This window comes from Microcaecilia unicolor, chromosome 10 (assembly GCF_901765095.1).
Source record: "Microcaecilia unicolor chromosome 10, aMicUni1.1, whole genome shotgun sequence".
NCBI lineage: Eukaryota > Metazoa > Chordata > Amphibia > Gymnophiona > Siphonopidae > Microcaecilia > Microcaecilia unicolor.
In genome coordinates this window covers 29,546,335-29,560,410 of record NC_044040.1, presented here as the reverse complement: position 1 = coordinate 29,560,410, position 14,076 = coordinate 29,546,335, and the positions used below count along the sequence as shown (strand labels likewise).

Genomic DNA, 14,076 nt, shown 5'->3' with positions numbered 1-14,076 from the left:
TGTCTAGGGGTCCAGATATATGCAGCCCCTCATTTTTGTATTGTATCATAAGTGGAAGGGGGGTTCCATAATTGATTGTTTTTTTTTTCATCCTTATGAATAAGCAATAATATGTAGGCAACAACAAAGAGACCTCACTGTATGGCCCTGCCTATGTATGGTGCTTGCATATGAGTGGTGCTGTGATCCTGGGGGGACAATGCTTCACACTCACCTTTCTAGGTCTGCTCCTTATAGATTTCCATAATCTCATGGAGACATTGTATAGGGACAGGTGGTGGTGGTATTTCGTTATTGGTGAGGCACAGGAGGACTAGGAGCTTTGTCTCCTCCGCAGAGAAATTTGGTTCCCTTCTCATAGACATCGCTGGGCACTCTGAGGAACATTCCTCCATGTGCAGAAGAACATATGCACGTTTTGCACGCGGAGGGAATGTCCTGCTATTGCTGCGGATGTTTTTTCGTTGTGTGGACCAGTACCACCATTGTACTGTAGTGTATTTTCGATAGGCAGAAACGTTTATCTCTGAACGTCTAGGAAGTTTTCGGGTACGTCCTCCATCAAAACGTTTTTTAGTGTATTTCTAACATTGGAAACGTTTACCGTATTTTTCGGACTATAAGACGCACCGGACCAAATTTGGAGGGAAAAAAAAAGTGCATCTTATAGTCCGAAAAATAGTTACAGGCCCCCCTCCCTGTTCCAGGCACCCCCCTTTCTCCCTCCGTTACAGGCACCCCCCCTCCCCCCCTCCGTTACAGGCACCCCCCTTCCTCCCTCCGTTACAGGCACCCTCCCTCCCTCCGTTATAGGCACACCCCCCCTCTCTCCCTTCGTCGGAATTTTAAAACTCCTCACCTCGTCGGTGTGACTCGCGGTAGCAGCAGCACTTCAGCATGCATGTTGCTCGGCGTTCTTCACTCAGCCTTCTCTCTCTCAGCTCTCTGGTCCTGCCACAAGGGTGAGAGAGAGAGAAGGCTGAGTGAAGATCGCCGAGCAACATGCACGCTGAAGCGCTGCTGCTACCGCGAGTCACACCGACGAGGTGAGGAGTTTTAAAATTCCGACGGCGGGAGAGAGCAAGTGTGCCTGTAACGGAGGGAGGGAGCCTGTAAAAGAGGGAGGGGAGGATGCCTTTAACGGAGGGAGATGCCTGTAACGGGGGGGGGGGGGGGTTGCTACATTCGGACTATAAGACGCACCAACATTTTCCTCCCAAATCTGGGAGGAAAAAAGTGCGTCGTTTAGTCCGAAAAATACGGTATTTTTTTTTCCTCCATTATGGCCTTCAGTTTTTAACGTTTTCCAATAAACGTTTATTTCACCGTTTGGATGTCATATCGAAACTCTACATTGAGTTAATCTAATTATTTTTTTTTGTCACGTAACATAAGCAGACATCTTTTTTTTCAGACCTAGTAATAATCACATGAGGGAGTTTCAGCACTCTCCACTGCTGTCAGCTAGACGGTGTCTGTTCTGAAATATTTCCAGATGGTTTGCAACTCTAGCACAGCAAGAACTTGTTTTTCACAGGTCTTCATTCCCTTCCAGCTGCTCTGAGGAACAATATAACACAGTACCTCTTTGTAGAATTGATTTATCCCCTACTCACTGTTCATCATAATGACAAAATCTGGTCTTCTATTGTGGGAGAAAAAAAAAAAAATAACAAAGAGGTTTATATTCAAAAGCACTTAGGTGGTCGTTGGCGGCAGAGGCAACTTTGGACTTATAAATCATTAAAATGCAGCAACATTTATCCATCCAAACAGAGGACAGTATTTGTCACGTTCTAGGAAGCAATGCCACTTCCGATGTATATATCAAAGCCGCGATACTGAGCCTGCTCAACGCAGACGTTATAAAGGTAGCATTATAAAAGTTTACCTTTGTTTGATGACCAAGCACGCAGCTATTTCTAGACTATCTTATAAAGTCACATAGATGTCTCGCGTGTCTTTATACAATGTCAGGGACAAAGCAGCAGAAATTGTGTCTGGTCAAGAGCAGAAATAAACGTTAATGTATAAAGTACATCGTACGTGAATCAAGACTCCGTCTGTGTTCTGCCAAACTCGCCCTTGAACTTGTCTACATTCCTGTCACATAAAAGTATGGGCCTTCCTGGCACCAAGCGTACTTCTACATGTAACCGGGTCTCACCCATCCACTAGCTCCAGTCCTGGCCCACAAACAAAACATACATGCAGTTCCTTTCTCTCTTACCACACTCATCAGTTCCATTTTGTTTGCAGTCAAGCTTGGAAGTGGGTCGATGGTCCAGAATAGCGATCCAGGGATTGGGAAAGAATCTTACTCTGTTCCTAGCTTCTACTCAGCCCTTCAGTCCAGAAACCACACAGTACTCCAAAAGCTTTATAGAAATTTTAACTATTATTGGAAAAATACTGCAACAGGTAGCAATTGCAGATCCAACTTAAACGGAAAAACATCTACTTATTGTCAAACCAGTCTAATTCAATTTCTTCTGTTGCTCTGCTTGAGAGCTCCCTTACCACTCTCCCTCTTGAGTTGTTTGCAGGGCACTCATGGGCTTGGGGCTCCTGTCCATGCCTATTCTGTAATTCCCAAAGGTTGTATTCCTCTCCTCTGTGCGGGTTCAACCCTCCTCGGTCTGACTCTCCACCAGCAGTGAGCCTCTCTTGATCCACCTTGTCCTGAGACGAGCTCTCCCTAGCTCAAGTCCCCTTCTCCTGGGCTGGGCCTTCTTCTTACTCACCTGTAGCACACAAAGTTCCGGCTGCAACTTTACGGAGCCGCAACCTGCTTTTCTTGCAACCAATGGATCTCTCAATTTCAGGACTCCCTTTCTCTCTTTCAGGTCAATGGCAGGGAATGTGTGCAGGTAACTCAGAACTGCAAGAAGCCAAAGACCTTCCTTCAGGCACAACTCTTACCTTAATGCCCTACTAATCTCCCCCTCCCCTGTCACACAGCCCAGGGACCCTTTTCTCCCTGCACCTTCCCTCTGCATTCGATTTCAAAACACTCCCCAAGGGCTGGGCTTCCACCCACCCTGGGACTTCCTAGTCACTCCCCCCAGTGACTCTCAACGGGGATTCTATCTCTTAGTAATCCCCATATAATGGGGGATTACATACATATGTAAGCCCTGGCATAATTTTATAAGAGACCTTTATATGCAGAGCATTCTTTATCAAATTGCCTCCTATACATCTTTGTGACCTGCATAAATAGCAGGTATAACTTGAAATGTCTAACTTAGATGTTTCAAGTTATACGTGGATATTCAGCAACACTATCTAAATGAATAACATTGCTGAATATACACATGATTTGAAAACATCTAAGTTAGACATAGGGCTGGCCCAAGGTTATTTAACACCATAGGTGAACCTTCAGCCATGAGGTTCCACCCCCCCCCCCCCCCAATCAAGCGGCAGCTCAAGGTTTCCACTCCACGTCTAGCATCTCCCCCTCACTTACCTTGGTAAAGACCTTTCCATAGTCCAACATCATCCCCACCTCCCTTTCCCTTTGTTTCCAGCATCTATCTCCTTCCCTACCTCCCCTCCCCCCCCCCATGGTGTCGAGAATCTCTCTCTATCCCTACCTCCCAAAGATGATGAGGTGTCTTCCTTCCTTTCCCTAGCACCTCGCAACTCGGGCGGAAAGGCACCTGCACATGTGCGGTGGGAGCGCTGCCTCAAACTCTTAAAGTGAAACTACACTAGCTGTGTTTTGTGCACCATGGGTAATGTTACTCACATGGAAAACTATTATGGCCTGCTTCTCCTCGGAGAACATGTTTTGTTAAATTATCCTACTGATTATTGGACACCTATCCTCTTTCTATCCATTTTTGGGTGTTTAGGGTTGGGCAATTACAGACCCTTTGACATTTATTTTTTTGATAAAATACTGAAGATGAGTGTCATTTTTTCTACAGTTTATAGCTCTTGGTCTTCCCTAGTGATCTTCCGTTCACATGCTTGGATTGATCCTACTTAGTTTCTGAGGTATAACAAATTCAGGCTCTCGCAGGCCACTGCTGCGTGGTGAAATATGGAATGATTTAGTAGAATATTATTAAATTAATCAGATTTATCAGGATGCTTGAGTTCTTACTTACTTAGTGGAGGAGTGGCCTAGTGGTTAGGGTGGTGGACTTTGGTCCTGAGAAACTGAGTTCAATTCCCACTTCAGGCACAGGCAGCTCCTTGTGACTCTGTGCAAGTCACTCAACCCTCCATTGCCTGCCGGTGCCACTATGTTTTCAAAATGGTGGCCAAGACTTCCCATGGTAGTCTCACAGGGCTCGACAGTCTTGCAACACTTCTGCAGGGAGTCTCAGCCGCCGGGTGGGGGGAATATCGGCAGCTCAGCGGGCCAGGCAGGAAAGAACATGTGGTGATCTATTGGCCTCAGCAGGGGGAACATGTTCTTTCCTGCCTGGCCCAGAGGCTCTAGGGGGCCCAGTCCGGATGCCTGGATGCACTGGTCTTGCATTGACTGCCCTGCTCTGTTCTCAGTCCCGCCATGCACACTCATTTTAATGAAACTGAGCATGCGCGAAAGTGTTGCACATGCTCAGTTTCACTAAAACAAGCGTGCATGGCGTGACTGAGAAGAGCAGGGTAGGCAATGTGGCGAGACCAGCACAGGACAAATGCTTCAGCTGGTGGGGGTTATGGACCTCCACCAGCCAAACCGGGGGCCCCAGCGCCAATTTTGGGGAGCCCAGGCTCCCATGGCCCCCTGTTGCTATGCCACTGTACTAAGCCACAGTAAAAAGTGGCCTGCAGCAGTGTAGGCACGTGTTTTGGGTGCACACCGGGCCAGTTTATACCACGTCTGCAAAGCATGGCTTTTTTTTTAATGAGACGGGAAAAGGGCATGCAGTAAAACTGAAATCAGCATGCGCCTAAAACTGGCCTGAGCCCTTAATGCTACCCATTGATCTAGCACTTAGGGCTCACGCGCTACACGTGCAGTGACCAGTCGGCATTGCGCCAACTGCCAATTACCACCAGAAATGCCGTGCGTGGAAGGAAATAAATAAATAAATCATCCAGGCATTATGGGCGCACAGCAAATCTGAAATTACTGCCAGGGGGGCATGGTAGCCTGGCAGTAGTCTCATTTTGGTGCATGCTGCACATGCATAGAGCCTAATGCACCTTTGTAAAAGGGCCCCAAAGAAAGGAATCCGCAGTGGGTAGTCTTTATTAAGCATCAAACTCAGTCAAGGACTCGACGTGGATCCATGTTTCGTCACTGAGCGACTGCTTCAGGAGTCACAGGAACTGCTTTCAGTTGTGAGAACACAACTGAAAATATATATCAAGGACATCCACAAGGCGGATTGCCAAAAGAGCTCTCTTTTTGCGAAGTACCGATATCTAAATAAACCAGCGCTGGATCTATGTAGAGTCCTTGACTGAATTGATGCCTAATAAAGACTACCCACAGGATATTCCTTTCTTTTTTACTTTATTTGGAAGGCTATTGCACTGCTCTACTTTGGCTGCTTTTCTTGTTGGACTGTCGTAGGGGTGGTTGCCTTCTCCCTTTGTGTAAATATTAGGTGTACCATATTGGGTTATGCTATATTATATAATGGAACCTAGGCACCTTGTTAAAGTATAAACTCCTACCACACAGCTTCATGGCATCTAAATGGAGGAGTCCACTTATACAATGGTCTCCTTAGCTCATATGCAACTTCTTTGGAGCAGGTGTAAATTCATTTACCACTAGTAAAAAGAGGCCCGTTTCTGTTTTAAAGGAAACGGGCGCTAGCAAGGTTTTCCTCGGAGTGTGTATGTTTGAGAGAGTTTGTGTGAGAGTGACTCTGTGAGAGAGAGTGAATGTGCGAAAGTGTGTGTGTGTGTGTGTGTGTGTGTGTGTGTGTGAGAGAGAGAGAGAGAGTGAGTGAGGCTGGGTGCAAGTGTGTGTGTGAGAATGAGAGTATGTGCCAGGGTCCCCCCTCCCTCCCAGTTCCAGGGTCGTTCCCCCCACCGGTCTGTCTCCCAGTTCCAGGGTCCCCCTTCCCTCCCAGTTGCAGGGTCCCCCCCTCCCTCCCTCCCAGTTGCAGGATCTGTCTGTCTCCTCCCCCCTCCTTTTGTCTATGCAGGTGAAACAGCTTTAGACTTCTTAGGTTTTTTTTTTTTAGTGTATAGCAATGACGGCTGCTAGGGGAGTGGAAACAGAGATTTGTTCCATTTTTTTGATAACGTTTAGTGCCTTTTGATTGGTTTATTTTTGCTTTCAATTAAAAAAGGTTTTGGAATGGTGAACCAGCTTTTATTTGTGATAGTCTAAGTTTCTGTGAACTTTACAGGAAAGTGCAACTCCTCCGGGAGGAGGAGAGGGAAGGAGGGAGGGAGAGGGAGGAGGAAGGGAGGATAGGGAAAAGGAGAAGGTGGGAGGAGAGGATGGAGGAAGGGAGGGGAGAGGAGAGGGGAGGGGGTTATAGGGAGAGTGGGAAGAAGGGGGAAGGGAGGGGAGAGAAGAGGAGGGATGGTGAAGGAGGAAAAGGGAAGGAAGGGAAAGAGGGTGACAGAGGGGAGGGATGGAAAGGGATGAAGGGGAAGGAGGGAGAGGGAGTGAAGGGGAAGGAATAGGAAGGAGAGGGGAGAGAGAGAGGAGGGGAGAAGGAGGGGGAGAGAGAGAGACAGGAAGGTGATTACATGATCTGTGGGTGCTGAGCAGCCTCAATAGTGAGCAAGCTCCTTCATGATGTCCAGGGAGGGATAATTTATATTGTGTGTCACTCCCCTAATTATTTTGAAATGTTTTCTGTCCATATATATATATCAAATGAGCTTTGTGGCAGGAACTTAAGAGTCAAAGAAACTTCACAAGCCAGTGAGGATATGTGGATCTTGTTCCCCTTTTTCAATGAGTTTATAAGACAAGATGCCTTTGCACACACAATACATATGTGAAGAACATGGGACCAGCCATGCGGAGAATTAGCACTAACACACTGTTTCTGTTTATTCTTTCAATGCAGTAAGACCAGATTTCGCTGGATTCAGGAGAGCAGCTCTGAAAAGAATGTTCTCCCTTTCGGTTTGGATGGGGTGTACATCTCTGAGCCGTGCCCCAGTTACTGTAATGGCCATGGGGACTGCATATCCGGAGTGTGCTTTTGTGACTTGGGATTTACAGGTGACGATGCTTCACTTTATTGATTACTTCATGTCAGTGGCGTAGCCAAGGGTGGGCTTGGGTGGGCCCAGGCCCACCCACTTTGAGCTTAGGCCCACCAGTAGCAGCACACCCATGATGTGGCCGGCAGAGATTCCCAAGCTGAAAACTCCCAACAACTGTCCCTCCTGCATACCTTATAAATAGCAGATCTTCGCCTGCAGGAAGCAGCCACTGATACATACTGCTTACACCGGCCCCACAGCCTTCCCTCTGACGTATTCCCGCCTATGCAGAAACAGGAAGCTGCATCAGTGGGAAGGATGTGGGGCCTACATGAGTAGTGTGTATTAGTTGCTCCTTACTGAAAATCTGAAATTTAAAAGGTGTGCAGGAGAGGAGGGATATTTGAGAGACCATATGGCATGCAGGCGAGAGGAGAGACCAAATTACCTATGGGATGGGGTGGGGTTCTTCTGGCCACCCATCTTGGACCCAGGCCCACCCAAAATTGAGTGTCTGGCTACGCCCCTGCTTCATGTTCCTGAAATACATGATGATTGAGACCTTTGTGGCGAGCAACCTACCAGGGATATTTCTTTCTGTGCAAAAATGGAACTCATGAAGCTTTAACAGAGCAAAACTGTATTTATCGTGTTATCTCACCTTGAGAAGCTTCTGCTACCTTGCAGCAAGTAGGCAGAGAGCTGAGACAAAAAATAAAAAAAAAAAGGCTGGAAAAGATATTATAATCTAAAATGTCTGCATTAGAAACTACTTTGGACAGGCTTCAGAAAACCTTTATAGCTTTTTGGTCCCTTGGCCTTAGGATGACATGTGATCAGGACTGAACATATGTTATGACAGGCCTTCTGTGGAAAATCCTGCTCATTTGTGGTTTCAGATTATTATTTTTTTCCAAACTGTGATTGACACACAACTAATTATGCATGCCGCCTTCCGGAATCATCTGCAGCAAGGGAGCAACAGCTGAGCATGTTTTGTTGTTCCACTTACACCATTCTGTTATCATTTTATATCTATTTTCAGAAGCCATGTCATAACAATAGAAACAGTGGTATGATTAATCTCTGGAATGCATTAGGATCATGTTTCTCAAGGCTAGTTACCAAGAATGTTGCTGGGGGTTTTTTTTTTGTGAGTTTAGAAGCAGGAAATAGTTAACCTTTTATCAACTAGACAGATTTTCTGCAAATCTGTGGTGTGAAATTGATGTGAGTTTTGCACCTGAACCTTTCTTCCTAGTACTGTCTTTCCAACACATCTCTTATAATAACTGTTTGGTTTTTTTTAATTCCAAAGCTGAACATGGGACTTGCGTGTCAAATGTACCAAATCCCAGCGAGATGTTTGACAGATTCGAAGGGAAGCTGAGCCCTCTTTGGCACAAGATAACAGGAAGTCAAGTTGGGGCAGGTTGTGGAATCCTGAATGATGGAAAATCTCTTTACTTCAATGGGCCAGGAATCAGAGAGGCAAGAACCAGCCCTCTGGACACAACCAACATCAGGTCAATATTGATCACTGCTCTGCGTGTTTAGTATCAGTGTGAACACTGTTAATGAGGGCAAGTTGGAAATGTCCACAAAATATCTGTTCCAATGGCAGAAAGACGTGCTTATGCTGTGGTGAACAAGATGGGGAGATAGGTGGATTGAGCTTTTTTTCCCCCCTTCCATTATTAATGAACTCGAGAAAGGCTGGAAAAATCCTGGGAGCCAAATCATCTGTGCACTTAAAATCGAAATGAAGCAAAAAAAAAAGTAAATGAAATAATAAAATGCCAAATGATTGATAAAATAGCTGCAAGAAAAGAAGCAAGTCCTGCTGGTACAGACCTTCTTGACAACCCCTATGCATGTACTCCAATTGTGTTCTTTCCTAGAACTGTCCAGTCAAGATAATACCAGATATTTGCCCTTTCATTCTGTAACTTGACACCTATTCCACGCATAAGTTCTAGAGTAGCAGCATGTACACATATATAATGTGCATTTACATGCATAAGTGCTAGACTCTATTCTATAACTACATGCCCAAATCCCGTAGCATGTAAACGCAGGGAGCATGCATACGAGTGAAGCATGGATGGGACATGGATGGATCTCCTAGTTGCACACATAACTTAAAAATACCGCAAGATATGCGCATCACTTGGCAAATTTAGACACCTACATTTGGGGGCATCAGTGCCAACTTATACTGGTTTTTTATAATGGAGTCTTGTAAATGGGTACATTGATACCTATATGTATGCTCGATAAATGCCTTAATGCCACTGAAAAGGAAGGAAACATATGCACAGCTGCAGATGAATTGACAAATTATTTAACAGACTAGTGTTCTGTCCAATTTAGCATAAAAGTCAAGTGTATGTTTTTAGGCCATAACTTTTCAGTGTTGACTCCAAGGCATGTATATACCTAATTCATACCAGAGGGGCCTTTTCAGTCTGAAGATAAAACTCAGTGGTTCCAGGCTACTTGTAGAATTTTTCATTGTGGAGAAAAACAAGTAAAACTGTGGATAGTAGTTAATTATACCAGCTGTTGACACTTAATCAATTGCAGTCTGTTATTGTTCTACTGAAGTGGGACTTAACTGTGTCCCTTTACGCACCAAGAGAGGAAAAGGAATGCATTTTGTGCAATCCAAGCTCAAAAGTTGAATCCTTTCAAGTACGCTAGAAGGGTCTTAATGATATAAATACAGATAGGAGAGCTTCCTAGTTCAATCCTGTTGTATTCAAACTCCAGTTAATTTCCATTTAGACCTTAAACTCCAAACATGTAAGCAATAATTAACAATTGGCTTCTATTTTTTCCGATCGACAACTGAGGTGTTATTCGTCTTTAGAAAAGTATGAAGATATTTCCAAACTTGGACGTTGAAAATCCTTGGATTTCCAAAAATTAAAACTTTAGTCTGAAAGATCTCTTTAAGATGAGATAAAGAGATCCTAAAAGTGACCGGAATAGCCATAACACCTAATGCAGCAATTAAAGCCATACATTTCAACTCAGGACTTAAGGTTTACTATGTAAACAATGGTTACTTCTTGAGAATTGCAACTCCTTTTGCGTTAGCTTCACTGATAAGCTCTTGAAGTAAGCGGCGGTTCAAAATTGTGCAGGTAAGGTGCTGAGAGACTGACAGGTTGATCACAAATTCTCAGAGTAAAAAGTGGCCGAGCGCACGCCACTACCTATCAATACAATGTGGGGTCCTTTTATAAAATAAACAGAAAAGTGGGCACAAAACCAGGAGTCCCAGAGACTGGATCATAGTAAAGCTAAAACCAAATTTTATTAATTAGTATATTTGACTCGACACAACTGTTCTTCAAATTTACTGCTGAACCCTTCACGCAAGTGATCCGTTCCACGATTCGATACAAAGGTCTTTTTAAAGACCATTTATAGACTATTCACCAGTATTTCTTATTCTGGATCATCATTAGCTGTCTACCTTAGTATTTAGACTCCTGATGCAGGCCTTTTGGCCGAAACACAACAGTTGTGTCGAGCAAATATACTAATTAATAAAATTTGGTTTTAGCTTTACTGTGATCCAGTCTCTGGGACTCCTGGTTTTGTGCCCACTTTTCTGTTTGTTTTACAAAGTATCCATGGGTCTTCTTTAAGTGTCCACACTTTATGGATTCTCTAATGTCCTTTTATAAAATCTCACACTGATCAAAAGGCTGCTTGCAAAATATTGATACAATCAAAAAAGCATTAAGCAGTCAACCTGTGTCTGCTCTTGAACAAGGGAAAAAGGTCTCAAATACTGCTGCCTCCTGTTTAATTCTCGGGAGGACATGCAGAAAAAGTCATCATCGACTAAAAAAAAACCCTGAATTGACAATAATTCTTTTGTTGCAATGTTGTTCTGTTTTTTTAGTTTTTTTAAATAATTTGCTGCTCATTTCGGCTTATACATAATGCATTCAAAAGTTGCTGGGTTAAACGTTTCACTTGAACCCGTCACTTATCTGTTCTCCAGCTTGCGCGTTAATTCCAACGGTCCCGTTTCGTTGTCTTCATCAGGGAACCACGCTGCAAGTTCTTGATGATCAGTAACAAACTGTCATAAACAAAAAAACTTTATGAAACTTCAAAGCATAAAAACAGCCAAAAAAAAAGTGGCACACAAAATATGAACTATCTCGCGTGGATCACACAGACACAATGTCCAAAAAAAACTAAAAAACAGAACAACATTGCAACAAAAGAATTATTGTCAATTCAGGGTTTTTTTTTAGTCGATGATGACTTTTTCTGCATGTCCTCCCGAGAATTAAACAGGAGGCAGCAGTATTTGAGACCTTTTTCCCTGTTCAAGAGCAGACACAGGTTGACTGCTTGGTCCTTTTATAAAGCCACAGTAGAAAGTGGCCTGCGGTAGTGTGGGCGTGTCTTTTTGGCACCCGCTGGGCCACTTTTTACTGCAGCTGGGAAAAAGACCATTTTTTTTAATGGGCCGGAAAATGGGCGTGTGCAAAAATTAAAAGTAGCGCGCGCCTATTTACGGCCTGAACCCTTACTGCCAGCCATTGAGCTTAGCAGTAAGGGCTCATACGCTACCCAAGCGTAGCCATGCAGCACATGTCAATGTGGCCACTCTGCTGATTACCACCAGGAATACCCCCCAGGGGAGAAAACTCAGAATTACCATTGGGCGTACGTGCTACCCTGGCGGTAGTACTGATTTGGCGCGTACTACCCTTGCGTTAACCCTCCCGTGGCTTTGTAAAAGGGCCCCTGTGTTGGCTGAGAGACAGTGTCGGGCCTATGACCTGGTTATTTTGACTGTGGTGGGAGGTAAAGACAATAAGAACCAGCTGTTTAATAGCATTGTCTGTATATAATGACATGAAGATTACTTTGCTTCTGTATTCATATGTTTTCTTTTCTTTTTTTGGCAATAATGTAATCTATTTTAATGTTTGTTTGTTTTTTTAAGACTGGTACAATTCTATGTACAAATTGGAAGCAAAAATATTGGTCTATCCTGCATTAAGCCAAGATCCAGAAATGAAGGTAATTCTTGTTTCCAGTATTTGTTTAAGTTTATCTTTTCTCTTTACTTACACTAATTCTAAGTGGTTTAATTCTTAATAACCACTGAAGCTGGATGTTTAGCACATGCATGTATACACACACACACACACACACACACACACAATCAAACAAAAGCAGCAGGGTATTTTTATTACTACAATAAAAAAAGGTCTGGACAGCATCCTAAAGGAAAAATCCATAGACCATTATTAAATTGACTTTGGGGAAAATCCACTGCTTATTTCTGGGATCTTTTTTGGGATCTTGAGAGAGAGAGAGATTTTATAATAGCAGTAATGGAGTTAGCTATGGTCATACACAGATTATCCTCTGTAAAAGGGAAATGGTGATATTGAGCATTTTCTCTACACATGAAGTTACTGAGTATTTCAGTTGCAATGCTGATCTAGGATGTGTGAATTGTACACCAAGGGCTAGATATATGGTGCCTAAAAAATCAGTGCCAAAAAACCCTCTATTCTATAAACTGCACAAAGTTAGGCACAGTTTATAGAATTGTGCTACGCCCGGGAATCACACCAAACTTTAGCCACGGCCATTTGCACCTTAATTAGTCAGGGATTCCCCCCTTCTTCTGTAATTATGCATGTAAGTTCTAGAAACGCTCCTGATCTGGCCATGACCCTCCCATTTCTGCACCCATTTTTTGGACTTGTGTTTAAAATTTTGTCGTGGATTCAGCACCAAATTTATGCACATACATTTTAATTATATCTAATTAATGTCAATAATTGCTTAACAAGCTAATTATCAGCACTAATTAAATCATTCAATTAAATTGCATGCACGAATTGAGCAAGGGCCCAAATTTCCATATGCAAGTGTTAGCCCTTTTTATAGAATTCAGGGGCAAGTGTGTTTCTGTATTATATTTCGACTGTGCAAATTTGTTTAAAAGGAAAGAAGAAAAAGGAGCAATGTTACACTAAAGCAGGATTAACCCTTTGATATGTGAATGAGAACATTGCCCCCCCCCCCTCAACATAATATAAAATCATTTTAAAACTCCCACAAATTGGGCACCACATAATTCTGACTGTGGAGAAAAACTGGCAGAGGAAGATGCAACATTTAAGAAATGCTGCTCACCGACTCCTTCTGCCAACTGGAAGACAATACAAAGGGAGTGGAGAGAATAGAGACCTCCGTGGGTGCCTATATATGTCTTTATAAAATAAGTTACAAATAAATGCTGTCTTGCCCGCTCTACCTAGACAGCTTGTTATAAAATGACCCTCAAAGCTCTTTAGCAGTAGCTTCAAGCTGGTAACTAACCCCAAAATATCAATTTGCAAATCTGAGGATTTTTAGAAAATATTTCAGCTTAGAGGTTTACAGCATTTTGGTTCAGTTTTTAATTCTTCCTAATTTGGATTATTGCAACCTTACATTACTTATCTGTTCTAAATCACTTATCCACCGCTTACAATTGGTTCAAAATTCTGCTGTTAGGACTATCTCAATTTGAGTCACTTCAGTCTTATCAAACATATAAACGGCGAGTGACCATACTCACTCGCAAATGCGCAGTAGAGACTTCCCTCTCTGCCCCGCCCCCGCTTCAATACGTGATGATGGGGGCGGGGCAGAGAGGGAAGTCTCTACTGGCATGCTGCAGACGTCGGAACCGCTCCCCCCCTCCGGAGTCGCCGCCGCCCCTCCATCTGGCCCGAGCACTGTGAACTTACATCAGCACGCACCAGCAGGCACATCAGCAAAGCTGCCGTCGGGCTTCCTTCTCTGCCTTTGTCCCGCCCTCGCCGACGTTACGTCACACGAGGGCGGGACACAGGCAGAGAAGGAAGCCCGCCCCGACGGCAGCTTTGCTGA

The 14,076-nt window shown here is 43.9% G+C and overlaps 1 protein-coding gene across 1 annotated transcript in view; it reads left to right on the top strand.

The window, feature by feature from the left end:
• The window catches only part of RELN (reelin), a 568,089-nt gene that overhangs the window by 409,754 nt on the left and 144,259 nt on the right, over nt 1–14,076 (top strand). The window contains exons 29-31 of the mRNA XM_030217170.1: nt 7,005–7,162; nt 8,465–8,672; nt 12,128–12,204. Of these exons, the coding sequence (XP_030073030.1) occupies nt 7,005–7,162; nt 8,465–8,672; nt 12,128–12,204 (443 nt within the window). The remainder of the gene's footprint in view (nt 1–7,004; nt 7,163–8,464; nt 8,673–12,127; nt 12,205–14,076) is intronic.